This window comes from Anastrepha ludens, chromosome 6, assembly GCF_028408465.1.
Source record: "Anastrepha ludens isolate Willacy chromosome 6, idAnaLude1.1, whole genome shotgun sequence".
Classification (NCBI taxonomy): domain Eukaryota; kingdom Metazoa; phylum Arthropoda; class Insecta; order Diptera; family Tephritidae; genus Anastrepha; species Anastrepha ludens.
Window position 1 is genome coordinate 47,897,164 of NC_071502.1, and position 15,153 is coordinate 47,912,316.

At 37.5% G+C, this 15,153-nt stretch overlaps 1 protein-coding gene across 1 annotated transcript; it reads right to left on the minus strand.

The window, feature by feature from the left end:
• Positions 1–12,997: 12,997 nt before the first annotated feature.
• LOC128868197 (uncharacterized) lies at positions 12,998–13,918 on the minus strand. The gene is made up of 2 exons (XM_054110023.1): positions 13,632–13,918; positions 12,998–13,573 (listed from the first exon to the last, which is right to left on the minus strand). The coding sequence occupies exons 1-2, from the start codon at positions 13,651–13,653 to the stop codon at positions 13,152–13,154; spliced, it is 444 nt and encodes a 147-aa protein (XP_053965998.1). The 5' UTR covers positions 13,654–13,918; the 3' UTR covers positions 12,998–13,151.
• Between the last annotated feature and the right edge of the window lie 1,235 nt (positions 13,919–15,153).

Genomic DNA, 15,153 nt, shown 5'->3' on the forward strand with positions numbered 1-15,153 from the left:
ATGTATTTGAAAGAAAATAGTTTAAACTTTAAAGCAATTCCCTTTTTCCCCCAGCGCGAGGTAATTGTAATTTTACTAGATGCAATAGCCACTCGAAATGCTGCTATATATTATTCAAAAAATGCAGCAGCCGTATAATCCAATATAAATTTGTAAGGTACCGTGATTTGAAGAACAAAAAGTTCATTGGACGGTGTGTTGCATGAATGTTGCTTACTGAAGGATTTTTGTTTCGCGAGAGAAAAAATCGTCTTGTTACTTGTCCTACCTTATCCTACCAATTTTTAATCGGCTAAAAGTTAAAAATCTGGCCCTGCTGCATTGAGATGCGGATGCCTTGTTTAGGTCAACTACCTGTAAATGTTTATTTCACTTGTATAGATTACTAGCTTATACCCGTGGGTTTCACCCCACATTTCTATCATAAAGTATGCAATGTAAATAAAGCAACTTTAACTTTTTTAAGTCAGTTTAGGTATTATTTAAAACGATCGGATATACGACATTTTTTGTTATATTATTTTGAGTATAAATAAAAAGGTTTTTCGGTGCGCCAACTCTGGAGCAGGCTACATATAATTGGCCATGGGTAAAACACGAGTTGGTTAGATTGACTCCTGCTACAGCTAATGATTGTCCCTGAGCTTTATTTATGGGCATTGCGATGATTTTATAACTTGTGGTGGACACTGTCAATATTTTCCGCTAGTTAAACTGTGTTGTTTGCTATTTTATTAATTTGGATTATTTCATATTTAATTTCAAAATAAAACTATTTTAGCTTACATACGTAATCATATAGCTTTGAGTGTAATATTTATTTAGCTAAACCGGCATTATTATCTAGGCAAGGCGTAGTTTTTAAAGCATTTTTGACGTGATAACGTCTTATAATTCGATTTAACCGTCTGCATGCACGAAAAAATGTGTCGTTACCTTGCTCATTTATCGTTACCTTGCTCATTTGTCGTTACCTTGCTCATTTGTCGTTACCTTGCTCATTGCCGTTACCTTGAATGAACTGCAAGCGAAAGCGCGGAACGAACAAAGCAAACGAACGGCAACGTTCGACATCTTTCTCTCTCTTACTTAAGTGAGCGTATATATGTATGTATATGCGCATATGTAAGGGAGAATGGGGAGTTGTGAGACGGGTTTTGTTTTTGGACCCGTATTACTCAAAATCTTAATATTCTGCATATGCCAACGATGGAATCTTTAGTCAATGAATACTGGAAGCTATTGGTATGGCCTTTTTAATATAACAAAACTACAACTTTCCTTAAAATTAAAATTGTACTTATAATATATAATAATATAAAATATAATACAAAATACAAAAATGTGGGGAGTTGTGAGACACCATGGTTTAAATCAATAAAAATTACTTATTTTAGTTGTTAGTTCTTTATTAAGATGAAAAATAAAAAAGAAAAGACAATTGTTATAAAAAAGTGTATAAAAAATGCAATGCCATCAATCTGATGATTCGCAGTGAGAACATGTATAATAACCAGTTCGTAAATTGGCACACTTTAGGTGCACAGCTCGATCGCATACATTGCAATGAATGGAGTTTTTTCTGCTTAACTTTAAAAGCGGAAAAACAATAAAAACTCAAATTTAACCAAAAATGTCATGATATATGTACAAACAATGCATGAATATTGCGAGGTACTTATGAAAGATGCGTTAAAACGTCGAAAAAAACGGTGTCTCACAACTCCCCACATTTGTTGTCTTACAACTCCCCAAATCGTTTTTTTTATTAATGGCCGCGTAGTCATAAACACATCGAACGTTCATGCCCAAGTGAATGTGTAAATTCAAAGCTAATAGGACAATTAATAACTTGTATATATTAACATTTGCAATTTGCTTCAACAACTGATCGAATGTATCGCAAAACAAATGATGAAAAAAACTTACCGAGAAACTCCAAAACACAGTAACTGGAGAGACGCGTCGAATGCGTGTAAATATGACCAATGCTAGCTGAAAAGTGAGATCGCATCGAGAACACTTGCTGACACTTAAAATCGAATGTAAACAAATGAATAATGCCGAAAGGTAACAATGTCTCACAACTCCCTGTGTCTCACAACTCCCCATTTTCCCCTACATATATAAATTCACTTATTTGCATTTGCATATGCCTTCTTATTGATTATTATTAATTTGATTTACTTGAAGAATTTAAAATAAAACCAAGTTTGTTAATAATACCTGTTGTTTTAATGTTATTATTATTAATTTTTTATTATATATGAAGGAAAAAATGTATGGTAATATTTACTATATACCCTATAAGATATGTTGTATACTAATATATGTATATAAACATGCATATACATATACAATTTCGCGCAATTTTCAAAAAGAACAAATCTATATGTAAAGATGCATACAAGTCATATGGACATATCAAATATACGAATCTATTCCGTACGCAAGCAAATGTAAGCTAATGTGCTTGAACTGCAAGCGAGAGCGCGGAACGAACGACAAAGAGCACAATCGGCCCCCGCGTTCGGGAACGTTCGACATCTGGCTCTGTTCTACTTGAGTGAGCATATATAAGTATGTATATGCGCATAGGTAGGTATATAAATTCACATACTTGTATTTGCATATGCCTTCTTGCTGTGTGCATGGTAATGAACCATTTCTTTGTTGAGAATAGGACGATGATAGAAAAGGTAGGAAATGAAAGGGAGTGTTTCGAGTGCAAAGTGTCTTGAAAAAGGCAAATCGATGATGGTGCCTCTTAGTGTTGTTGACTTATAAACGTCTGTGCATCATGCATCGAAATTGAAGATATCTTTCATGAATTTGATAAATGTTTCGTCATTTTTCACGTTTGTGTAAATGTAACTTGACCTATTCCATTGCAATTCCATTTACTTCCTCCTCTATATCCATACAAAATATCTATCAAACAAATAAAATTAAAATTTTGTTTTGAAAATTGCAACCATTCCACCAATATTTTCTTATGACGTTGTCACGTTAAACTATCGTCAGTAAATCGACTTTACAGACAACCTCTTTTTTTTAAATAAAATTGATATTTCGCTTAGATTGCTGGACTGTTTACTTACCGATAAAGCTTTGCCAATAAGAGAACGCATTCAATTCAGCAATACCTCTATCGTTGATAATATACATTCGTTTCTATATCAAATGGTCTAAACCCCATTTTTCTCTAAGCTCATATTTTTTCTAGAAGTACTAAATACTAACTTCATTAAACTTTTTACCAATTTTTGGTATTCTACCATAAATGCGTCCAGCGATATGCAGTATGAAAAATCCCATTTGCATAGGAGGTGTCACGCCCCATTTCTAGCTATCACCAGTTTTCATGCAGGTGTTAGGTATTAACCTTATATAATCTCTTACCAAATTTCAGTTGTCTAGCCCAAATATTTTCGGAGATATGGACAATGCAAAATTGCATTTATATGGGAGGTGCCAAGCCCCCTTTTTCGTTTTTCTCAGTTTTCTTGAAGGTGTTAGGGATTAACCTCATATAACCCCTTCCCAAATTTCATTGGTCTAGCCTAAATACTTCCAGAGATATGGGCTAAAAAAAATTCCAGTTGTATGGGAGGTGCCAGGCCCCCTTTTTCGTTATACGCAGTTTTTCTGGGTGTGGTAAGGATTAATGTCATATAACCCCTTACCAAATTTCAGTAGTCTAACGTAAATACTTCCAGAATTACGAACTGTTAAAAATCCCACTTGTATGGGAGGTGCAACGCCCCCTATATATATCAAAATATTTTTTAGCCCATGACCATCCCGGTAAGGTATCCAGTTCGTGTTTCAAATTTGGTTACGATCGGTTTATGCGTTTAGGACGCAAGTCGATCTACAGATACATACAAAATTTGATTTTTATATATATAGAATTCCCGATTTCATAATGTCACAACCGCATAAGCAGATAGACCCTAATAAAATGTGTTATTTTACCGATAAAATTGCTAAGCTCAAAAACCTCCAAAAATTGTACCATATAATCCACTGCAAGAGCTAGAATGCATCTGACGTTTTTTCTGGCCCTTGCCTGGCCGATTACCATCTCTTCCGCTCCGTGTCAAACCGTATGAAGGGCGTTAACTTCGATAACAAAGAGGTCCTTACAAACCGGCTTCTTTGACACCAGACCAGGCGATTTTTGGCGGAACGGCATCAACGAATTGCTCGAGAGTTTGAAAGTTATTCCCCAACCCAGTATATGAATTCCATTCGATTGATAAATATAATTACGATTGATAATCTACAAAACTGCCAATCAATTCGAATTAAGCGTGAGGACAATTGTGTAAATAAATATGATACTTGATGACATACTCGGCAAACAAATAGTAATACTCCTCCCAGCCCCCTTACAGTGCAAAAAAAAACCCACATGTGGGCACTGATGATAGGCATAAGCCGGTAACAACTACAGTAATGCGCACAATAATAATAACAATAAAAGGGAAAACAAAAAAAAAACACTAATAAAACTGTAAATAACTCAGAGGCTAAAAGAAATACAGCTCAGCAAAAAAAAAAAAACAAAAAAAAAAATGCTAGGAAAACTCCAAAAGGATACAAATGTATTGTGTACGGAAAATAAGAAAAAAAATTTATTTACGAAATGTAATAGTGCGTGTTGGCATGTAACGGTGAAAGCGGGTACGAAAATTCCACATTAATGCCACTTACTCGAGCGTTATGCCGCAAAAAGCACAAAGGCAAATAAAGCGAAAGGCCACACAACACCACCCTCTACACTCACACATACTCAGCACACACACAAGAAGCACAAACACATATGAGCCAAATGTAAGAAGGGCAGCTGGTCAGTCACATTTGGCTAACAACAATGGCGCAGGATAACAGGACAGCAGAATGTGGCAGTCAAGCGTGGTGTATTGCGGAATAAACTGGCCGGTGAGCCGTTTGAATTTGGAGTATGGAAGAAATATTTTCTGCAAACATTTGCACAAAAATCGGTGAAAACACAGAAAGTAGGCAAAAGGCAGCAAGCGGCCCGCGAGTGGCAAGTGACAACAGCAACCCACCGCCGCCACACGCGAGCACTTCGAAAACAATATTTACGTATGTATATGTATGAATACGGTATGCACTATAGCACACACACACACATCTGCATGATTGTGGGCATTTATGAAATAAAAAGGCAAATAATGTCAGCCACAGATGGTCACAGCTTATGCTGGTCAAAGGCTTTTGTTGATTCACACAAATGACCATTCCAAAGCGTTGCAATACTTTGGCTCAGTTCAGTTGGTGCGATTTCAGCATTCAAGCGCAATAAATCATTCACCAATTGGAAGTGTTGACTGCAGTAGGGTGGGTAGGTCGATAGTCGTTTGTGACGGGAAGGGGATGTTGCGGCAGTTATGCTGGAAATGCAATTTTGCGCATGCAACACATGGCCAGCAAAAATATTTGCTGTCACACAAATGAAATACATACACTCATACATAGGCATATATGTACGCAAGTATGTGAAATATTCATGTTTGCAAAAGAATTGCAAAAGAGGTAAAGGAAATCTGTTCGATCGAAGGTGAGCAACTTCAATTTGATATAATTTTTATTTTTCATTTGCTAAGGAAATCACTGTGAACAGCGTTAACCACAAAACACCTGAGCCTAAAATCCAATAAACAAAAAAGTACTAATACTCACCCCAAGGTGGCACTACTCACCCCATATAAATGATCTATGTGTAATGCAACCACAAAATGCCATTAATTAAGAAAACACATGGTTGGTTGGTTGGTTAGAGTGGTGATTCATCCAGAATCCAACTAGCGCTTCCGCACGATTTTGTTGTCACATCCTCGTTACCAGATTGCTTAACAGTTATTTACAGCAAGACTATATCCAGTCTGTGCGGTTTAGGAAGCTTATTAGGTTCTTGACGCCTAAGCCAGACAGTTGCTCGAGGCCCATTTGTTGTGAGGGATGTCCATTTCGGCGGCTTGTTCTCCAATAGACAAGATGCCAGTTATGACTGCCGTTAGTGTACAGGCATCCCGTCGTTTCATGTTATCAATGTCGACGATTCCTTGAGGTTGTAGGTGGGCCATAACGTTCTGCTGATTTTGCACATAATCTACTGGCATTGCATTAAACTAGGTTGGACCAGCCTCAATTTAATAAATAGAACTTTCTCTTATGTCATGAGCCTAGAAATAGCTTAGCGCAAAATTGATGTGGTTGTAATAAGCAGCACGAAGGCAGTAGAATTGATGAGGTAAATGTTGGGACTGTAACTTTCTATTAAAAACCTGCTACTAAATACCAATCGTTTAAATTTTAAAACGCACCTAGAGTATGCTGCGAAGAAGGCATTGATCTGGGATCTGGGCTGATGCATTGAACACAAATATTATAGGTATTCAAGAAAACGAATATACGTCCATCGCTAAGCGCTTTGCGGACTATATGCGGCTTTTTTTTTTTTTTTTTATTTAAAAACTTTATTTTATATTCTGTCTATACTTACAATTCTTAGAAGACATTTTACAAATATTTGGTTACATTTAAGAGTGGCTTTGATTTTAGTATTAAAGGAATATTTCCAGTGAAATATCCTTTCTAATAAATACATTCAATATTTTATAGATGGCTCTTGGACGAGCTGAATTGGTGTTTTTCTTTTCAACCTTAAAAAGACACATGATGATGACATGAGGGTAGAGGCCAGTTCATTTGGGTGCGATTGAAGTCGATTTCGGTATTTACTGGTTACATTTTGTATTTCCTATTTTATTGAAGGGATGTCTAAGTCCCGATGAATTTGGGTATTTGTCACGTACCACGGAGCGTTGACTAGGGTGCGTAGAGTCTTGGACTGGAAACGCTGCAGGATTTCCAAGTTTGAATTTGACGCAGTACCCTACAGTTGGATTCCGTAAGTCCAGACTGGTTTTATCACAGATTTGCAGAGGATAAGTTTGTTGTCCATTGAGAGGGTGGATTTGCGGTTTAGCAGCCAGTACATATTACGAAATATTCAACCTAGAGCTTTCCTTTTTGTAAAGATATGCGTTTTCCACGTAAGCCGTTTATCCAAATGAATGCCTAGATATTTAGCACTATCACATTGCGGAATTGGAATACGGTTTAAGTTGATTTGTGGGCAGGTGGTTCTTTTTGTGGTAAAGGTTACGTGTTGAGATTTATGTTCGTTTACTTTCAACCGACAGCTCCGGTGTCATTTAGAGATTTTATTTATGCTTATTTGGAGTATATAAGAGGTTTCTACGGGATCCACTACTGTCGCCATAATAGCGGTGTCATCGGCAAAAGTGCCAGTTAGTACACCTTTTGTGGTTGGCAGATCGTGTGTAAAAATTAAGTACAGGATTGGACCTAATATACTGCCTTGTGGGACCCCAGCTTTAATTTGTTGGAAATTGGAAATTTCATTTTCGTAATTTACGTAGAACATTCGTTGGTTTAGATATGATTTAAGGAGCAAGTAGGCATTTAGTGGTAATTTCTTTTTTATTTTAAAGAGTAGGCCTTAGTGCCACACTCGGTCGAAGGCTTGTGATATGTCCAGGAAAACTGCTGAACAGATTTGTTTTCGGTCGAGCGCTGTTTGTATTGTATTTTTTCGACAAGTCTATGGACTTGCTCAATTGTCGAATGCTCATTCCTGAAACCAAACTGATGTTTCGGAATTATTTGTTTGCGTTCGATAAAAACCATTAAACGTTTAAGGAAGATCTTTTTTCAACAACTTTTGACTGTATTGGTAGAAGACTGATAGGGCGATAGGATTTCACTTCATCGCCTGGTTTTCCTGTCTTGACCACCATTTTTTTTTTTTTTTTCTTTTAAATTATTCTATAACATCTTAAGATTATTGTGTGAAAGTTTGAAGTGCATTAGAGTAAAATTGACAAAGACACAAAGGATTAAGTATCTACCTCTCCAACCGGATTTCACAATCTTCACAAATCTTTAAACGCGTTTTTCTCACACTTGCCTTTTTTACGGTCGGTGTCCACTGTAGATTCATATCTACTGCACCGATTCTTTTCAAATTTGGTTTTTTTGTTTCTTTACTTTATTCACGAGGTAATGACGTCGAGTTTTTTTTTTTTTTTAAATTTTGTCATATTTTAAAACAACAAAGTTTTCAAGTTTTTTTTATGAAAACTCGGTGTTTTGAAATTTAAAAAATTAAAAAAAAAAAAAAAAAAAAATTCGACGTTGTTACCTGCGAAACTTTATTAGCTGATGAAATCAATTTGGTTTTTTGATTTTAGTTGATTCAGTAATGAGTTCTGAGGGACACCGCAATAAAACTTTTTTATGAGACGTCCGCGAAGATTCGCTGCCACCAACTCATTTCTTCATAAAAGTCAATGAAAATTTCACACAATATTCTTTAAATATGACTTTATAATGAAGTAATTTTAAAATTTTGAATAAATCAACTGTGTCGACAAAAAAAATTTCGAAAAATATGCTTGTTTTACACCGAATTAACCATACTACCCCCTTAATTTCTGCTATTTTCCATTCAGCTGGGAAAATGTTTCTGGTTAAGCACGCATTAAACAAATGGGTAATGAAATTATGGGGTTCAGGAGGTAGTTTTTTGAGAATTTCGGCCGTGATGCGATCATATCCTGGTGCCTTGTGATCTTTTAGCTTTTTAATAGTGCTAACTATATCACTTTTGGTGAACTTCTTCATCGGTAGCTCCATTTGGTAGGGTTCTTTTATAAAGGCAGGAACAATGCTGTCAAAACAAAGATCAGCTTCAGTATCGTTTGGTGTAAAAATATCTTTTAGATATTTAGAAAAAAGCTCAGATTTCTCGATCGCGGTTTTCGCCCATGAACCATCTTTTTTACGAAGTGGAGGACGGTGCTCTTTTGTGGTACTTACTTTTTTGCTGACTTTCCAAAGGGAATAAGGTGAGGTGTGTTGGTTCCAAACCCAATAGAAACTGCCTCATTTCTTTATCGTGTTTCTCTTTCAATAATAATTTTATTTCTTTTGATAATTTGTTAAAACGGCTTTTATATTCAGGAAATCTTCTTTGTTGCCACATTTTTCTTGCCTGGCGTTTCTCTTTCGGTTTGTTTCTTAGGAAGATACCGATGTTTGAATTTCTTTGTGTACGAGTATGAGGACTCACATGAGTGGTGGATGACCACGCTGCATCCTGGATGCATTTTGCTTTCGCACAATTTCTGATAACACTTTCCCCTCATTCCGGTTGATATTTTAGCAAAAGAAATGAAGACAGTATATAACATATATACATATGGCTATCCGCATACAGCGGTAGGGCAAAACGTAAAGGAATTGCAGCAGTAGAAAGGCGTTCGCTCACTGACAAGATAGTCGGAACAGATCACCTAAGCGTAGATGGGCACATGAGCTAATACCCATCCTTACGACGTGGTTAGAAAGGAACCATGGGGACCAGTTTACTACCTAACTCCATTCCATTCAGGGCATAGGGTATTCAGAAAGGGCCTTCATAAAATTGTATATAACAGTTCACCAAACTGCCCAATCGGCACGGAGAAGAAAGAAGTTGTTGATTACGTCTTATTCCATGCCTACGCTATACTCCGGCAACCTTAAAACTCTTAAACGAAGAAAATATTATAAGCTTTATGCTGAAATCAGCTGATAATTGGAAGGAAATCTGCGCGCATCTAACATAATCATAGAGATCTAAGACGCGCGGAGTATCGTAGGTATCAATAATAATTAGGGCCTTTGAGCTAACCAGCCCCGTGCGGTAATACCTTCTAGGTAGTTCCATGGTGAGAGTGGTATAATGTGGAGAGGTGCTTAGTACGTAGGCGTAGCTGTGAAGTCATGCATACATACAAGTCATGCATACTGCTATACCGGTATTGAAGTTGGGTTGTTGATTGGTTAAGGGTGGTGATTCACCAGGAATCCAATTAGGGTTTCCGTACTATTTTGTTGCCACATCCCCGCTATCAACAATTTATGCGGTTATTCCAATTTATGCGACTATATCCAGTCTATGCGATTGTGACACCTCATAAGGTTATTTTTGTCTATACCGGCCAGTTCATCAGTTGGCCAAGAGTTAACATCCTCGCCTTCTATGGGCAGACCATTTACAGAGGAAGTGGAAGGTAGTTTCCTTTTTCTCCGGTTGATTACAACTATAGCAACATATATTGCAAGAAATACTTATTTTGGTTGCCTGCTCTCCTATGGACCAGAAGTCAGTTATCACCGCCGTGTGACTGCAGGAATCCCTCCGTTTCTTATTTGTCAATGCTGTCGATTGTTTGTGGTTGTAGGTGGGCTATAACACTTTGCTAAGTTTGCATGCTGTCTGGTCTCTTTAAAAATTTTGTCAGATATAACGTTGCATTTTTTTAATGATTTTTCTTCCATTCAATTAACAGTATAATATAACTCCATTTAAATGAATACTCGACTGAGCTTGCAGTAGCGCGTCCGGTCAACTCAAATTTGAATATCGGATGACCGAGAGCCCTATTTCAGCAATAGCGCGATTTACCTTAAGCTTAAGTGTTGGGCCGCCGTAGCTGAATAGCATAATGCGTGAGTAGCATTAGGAAATGCGTAGGTTCAAATCTCCTTACATGAAACACCAAGTGAAAGAAATACTTTTTTCTAATACCGGTCGCCCCTCGGCAGGCAATGCCAAACCTCCAAGAGAATTTTGGTTTTGAAAAATCTCCTCATAAAAAACATTTGCCGTTCCAAGCCGGCTTAAAATTGTAGGTCCCTCCATTTGTGGAACAACATCAAGACGCAGATCACAAATAGGAGGAGGGTGTAAGCGCCATCTACATACTGTGGGCAATAAGTAAGGTGAATTTGGTTGTAAAATCAAAAATCTTTATTTATTCTTGTAAACCAATTTCATCCGATTCAACGATTTTTCAAATCCCCGAAACATGCCAAATAGTCCATTTCCGGTACAACCATCAGCACCTTCTTCGATTCAGCTTTTATCTCCTCAATCGACTCGACACGCGTTCCCCGGAGTGGTGTCTTGAGTTTTGGGAATAGGCAGAAGTCACACGGAGCCAAATCAGGCGAATACGGTGGTTGCGGAACGATATGCGTGGAGTTTTAGGCGAAATGGTCACGACGAACGAGTGCAGTGTGAGACGGTGCATTATAGTGATGCAAAAACCAAGAGTTGTTGGCCCATAATTCTGGTCTTTTTAGACGAATTGCTTCACGTAAACGACGCATAACGCTCAAATAATATTCCTTATTAACAGTTTGGCCAGGTGGAAGGAATTCATAGTGCACCACACCACGAAAATCGAAAAAAACTGTCATCGTGACCTTTATTTTTGAACGACTTTGACGTGCTCTTTTCGGTCTGGCCTCGCCTTTAGCACGATATTCGCTCAAATGGCCCAAATGGTCCTTTAAAATGGTTTTCACAGATCCTTATGATATTCCGATCATATCAGTAAGGTCTTTAACAGTCAACCGACGATTTTTGATCACTAACTCCTTCACTTTATTGACGTGTTGGTAATCTGTTGACGTCGATGGTGGTCCGGAGCGCTCCAAGTCATCAACACGTTCTCGACCCTCTTTGAAGTCTTTGTACCACTTATAAGCATTTTTCTGCGACATGGTCGAATCACCAAATGCCTTCTGCAACATGCTAAACGTTTCCGCAGCCGAAATTCATTCCGCAAACAAAATTTGATGGCACTAACTAGAGCGAAATTTTAATCCAACGAAGTTTGACAAATAAATTCACCTTACTTTTTGCCCACACCATACATATGTACATTATTATTTAAGTGTGTAAATCACTAAGGGATTTTCGGCATAGCATCATCAAGTTTAACAATGTCGTATGGCCTCATCAAAACGGTGGAATAGAAGATTACCTAACTTAGTCCAAAAGAGATCGGTCATTGACCGACTCGTGCGGAATATACTACCATCTATTTACTGAATACTTTTATTTAAACCAAAAATAAAAAATAATTATATTTATGAATAAGTTAATCAATTATATTTTCGCCGTTGCTGTTTACAACCTCTTCCCACCTCTCTTTGTCGTTCCACCAAAAATTGCCTGGTCTACTGTCAAAGAAGTAGTTGAGCCAGTTTTTAAAGACCTCCTTGTCATCGGAAGTAACGCCCTCCATATGGTTTGACAGGGAGCGAGAAAGATGGTAATCGATCGGTGCAAGGAGGTCTTCGATCGGTCGATCGGTCTGGAGAAGGTTGCAGGCAGGTCATTCTAAAGTAAGTAATTTTTTCGCTGCCAAAAACTCTTTTGCTGCTTTAGAAGCACGAAGTCGCCCTGGCTAAATTCAGCTAAATATGCAAAAACTATGGAAATCGCTTGCAAAGCAACAAAACTGTCAAATGAGGCGCGACACTCCCTCATTCCGAGTTGCTCTCGCTAAATTCAGTGCCTTCTAAATGTGGCAAAATTGTAAAAGCTATCTGCAAAGCAGCAAAATTGTTAAATGAGGGGCGCAACACTTCCTAATTTGAAGTGGACTGGATAAATTCAGTGGCATCTAAACATGCAAAAATTATGAAAGTTGGTTGTAAAACAACAAAACTGTTAAATGAGCCATAACCAGAGAATGTAATTGGAATGAGAAGGAGCAAATGTTACTCTCTGGTGTCAGCCTTCTTAAGTAGAGTAACGGCGGGTATTGTGGTATACCCATTTTATTTTCGTCTATAAAATCGTTAAATTTCATTTGATTTGAATGAAAATTTATCAATAATATGCTACCGTTATTAAGTTCAAATAAACCTAGCTTCAAAAGCCTTAGAGCCGCGAGTTTCAGAAATATTTAAGAAAGTACTGCAAAAGACGGAAACAAGCCCTTGAAGAAATTGGCGGGTAATGTGGGATACCTTATTCTGGTAATGTGGTATAGTATACCACATTATCCGCATATGATGCTTTTAATAATAAGTCAGTTACTTTTGATTGATAACTAAAATTTTATTGCGAACCATTTAAAAAAGGAATATGAACTGAATTAAAACATATTGAACAAAAATATTTTAAGCTTCAATTGACAAAAAACGCAACAATAAAATTCATAGCACTTGTAAGAGTATTACTTACAATATTACTTACAAGAATCGCAAAGAAAAATAGCACTTCGATTGGGAATACACTTTTCGTGGGCCCAAATTTGTTCGCATTGCAGACAAGAGGTCCAAGGCTTCATTATTATATCCTGCCCATAAATTTTGCCACAGTAGTTGCAAGACGATTCTTTTGTTGGTGGAACATCTGGAAACTCCTCTTCACTGTCACTTGAATGCGAGTCAACAAACGATTTGGTAGAAATATTTTTTTTATTAGAGGGTTTTGGGGATGGATTAATGTTAATGCTTTCAATGCTCTGTAACAAATTACACTTATAAGGCGAAGTTGTTAAAACAGTTGCCTTTGTTTTCCGGCCTTTCCGATTAGGTGGTGGATCTCGTAGCTTTGGTGGTGGAGATATTTCCCAGGGAGTAACGAGTCTTCGGCTTGTGCTTGCTTCTATAAACAAATTATATAGCGTTCCTAAAATTTCCATAGATTTTATTTCGAAACTTACGAATTTCAGGCTCAATTTCCATGGCTGATGCGCTTGGGGTTTCTTCTGTCGTTGAATTTATAGTTTCAACTGGATCCTCTGAGAAGACAATATATCTAGCAAGATTTTTTATATTTAAAACTGAATTGTACCTGATGATGATGAGTTCCCAGCTATAAAATCTGCATCTGTGAAAATATGTTTATCAAACGGACAAATTCCCGTGGCTTTAAAACCATTTATTGCAATTTGTCCAGTTTGAACCCTCAAATAAGCCTTAGTAAATAGTCCTGCGATATCAAAATGTGTAACTTTTCTGCCCTTTTCACGCATAAATCGTCTTATTTCGTCATTATAGTACTTCTTAAAAGGTCCTATAAAAGCCTGATCCAACGGTTGAAGTTTGTGTGTTGAATGGGGCACAAAGAAAGTATAGTCACATTGTGTTCGCGAGCTAGATCAATAACTTCTATATTGCGTGTGTGGCTATAATGCCCATCTAATATAAGAAGCAGAGGTTCAGACGGAGATGGTTTCGTTACGCTAAAAAAATGCCTGAACCATTTCGTGAAGATGGGAATCTGAACCCATCCAGACAAATGGCACGCCGAGCTTGAGCCAGGGGGAGCGTCTTTCATTAGAAGAGGGTTATGGTTTTTTCGTGGAAAGATGAAAAATGGTGGTACGAAACCACCTCCTGCGCTCATGCAAGTGATGACTGTAACAAGCGATCCTCGCTCAATTGAAGTCATTGTTCCAATCTGTTTTTTTCCTTTCCGAGCGATTATTTGTGCCTGTTGCGAAGGAACTACTGATATTCCGGTTTCGCCAACGTTCCAGATACGAGAAGGCGGAAAATTATGTTTTGCGTTTTCTTCTTCCAGCAATTTGAAAAATATATCAACATTTTCTCGAGAAAAACCACGTGCATGGTCGACGCTTGTTCCAGTTGGCTTTCGAAAACTCAGAACATTTCGGTGTCGGTTACAGAAACCTTTTAGCCAATCCTTGCCAGTGCACTCTTTAATAACGGAGAACTTATTGGGAATGTTGTTTTTTGTGGCAATTTGATAACACAATGACCGCACGTCTGCGCGTGTGAGTCCCCAGTACCTTGACTCCATTTCTAGTAAATATTTAACTAAGTCATTCTCAATTTCCGCTGTTAAAATCGGAGCCCGGCACAGTTTAGTTGTCAACAGCTCCTCGATGGATTTCTCGCTTCTTGCCATGCGCTGCAGAGTGGTATGGGGGACACTAAATGTCTTGGAAGCCAAGAGAATACCCATTTCACCTTTTCTAACCGCTTGTATAGCTTTTTTCATATCCTCTGCTTTCCATTTTGGTATTTCACCTTTCTTCGGCATTTTTTTGATCGAGAGGGTAATATGGTACACTATACCACTTTAGCCGCATTAGAGTTTGAACAAATTAATTTTGAATAATTAAATATCGACCAAATATACAAAAATATTGCTTATATGCTTCACTAGTATTAAACTCACTTATTACTTCCCGGTGGATAAATGCAGTTTAAAGCACA

Coding starts and splice junctions, on each gene's coding strand:
- LOC128868197 (XM_054110023.1), bottom strand. CDS start 13,653: ATGGAAATTGAGCCTGAAATTC. Junction 13,574..13,631: donor GGAAATTGAGCCTGAAATTC/GTAAGTTTCGAA, acceptor ATTTGTTTATAG/AAGCAAGCACAAGCCGAAGA.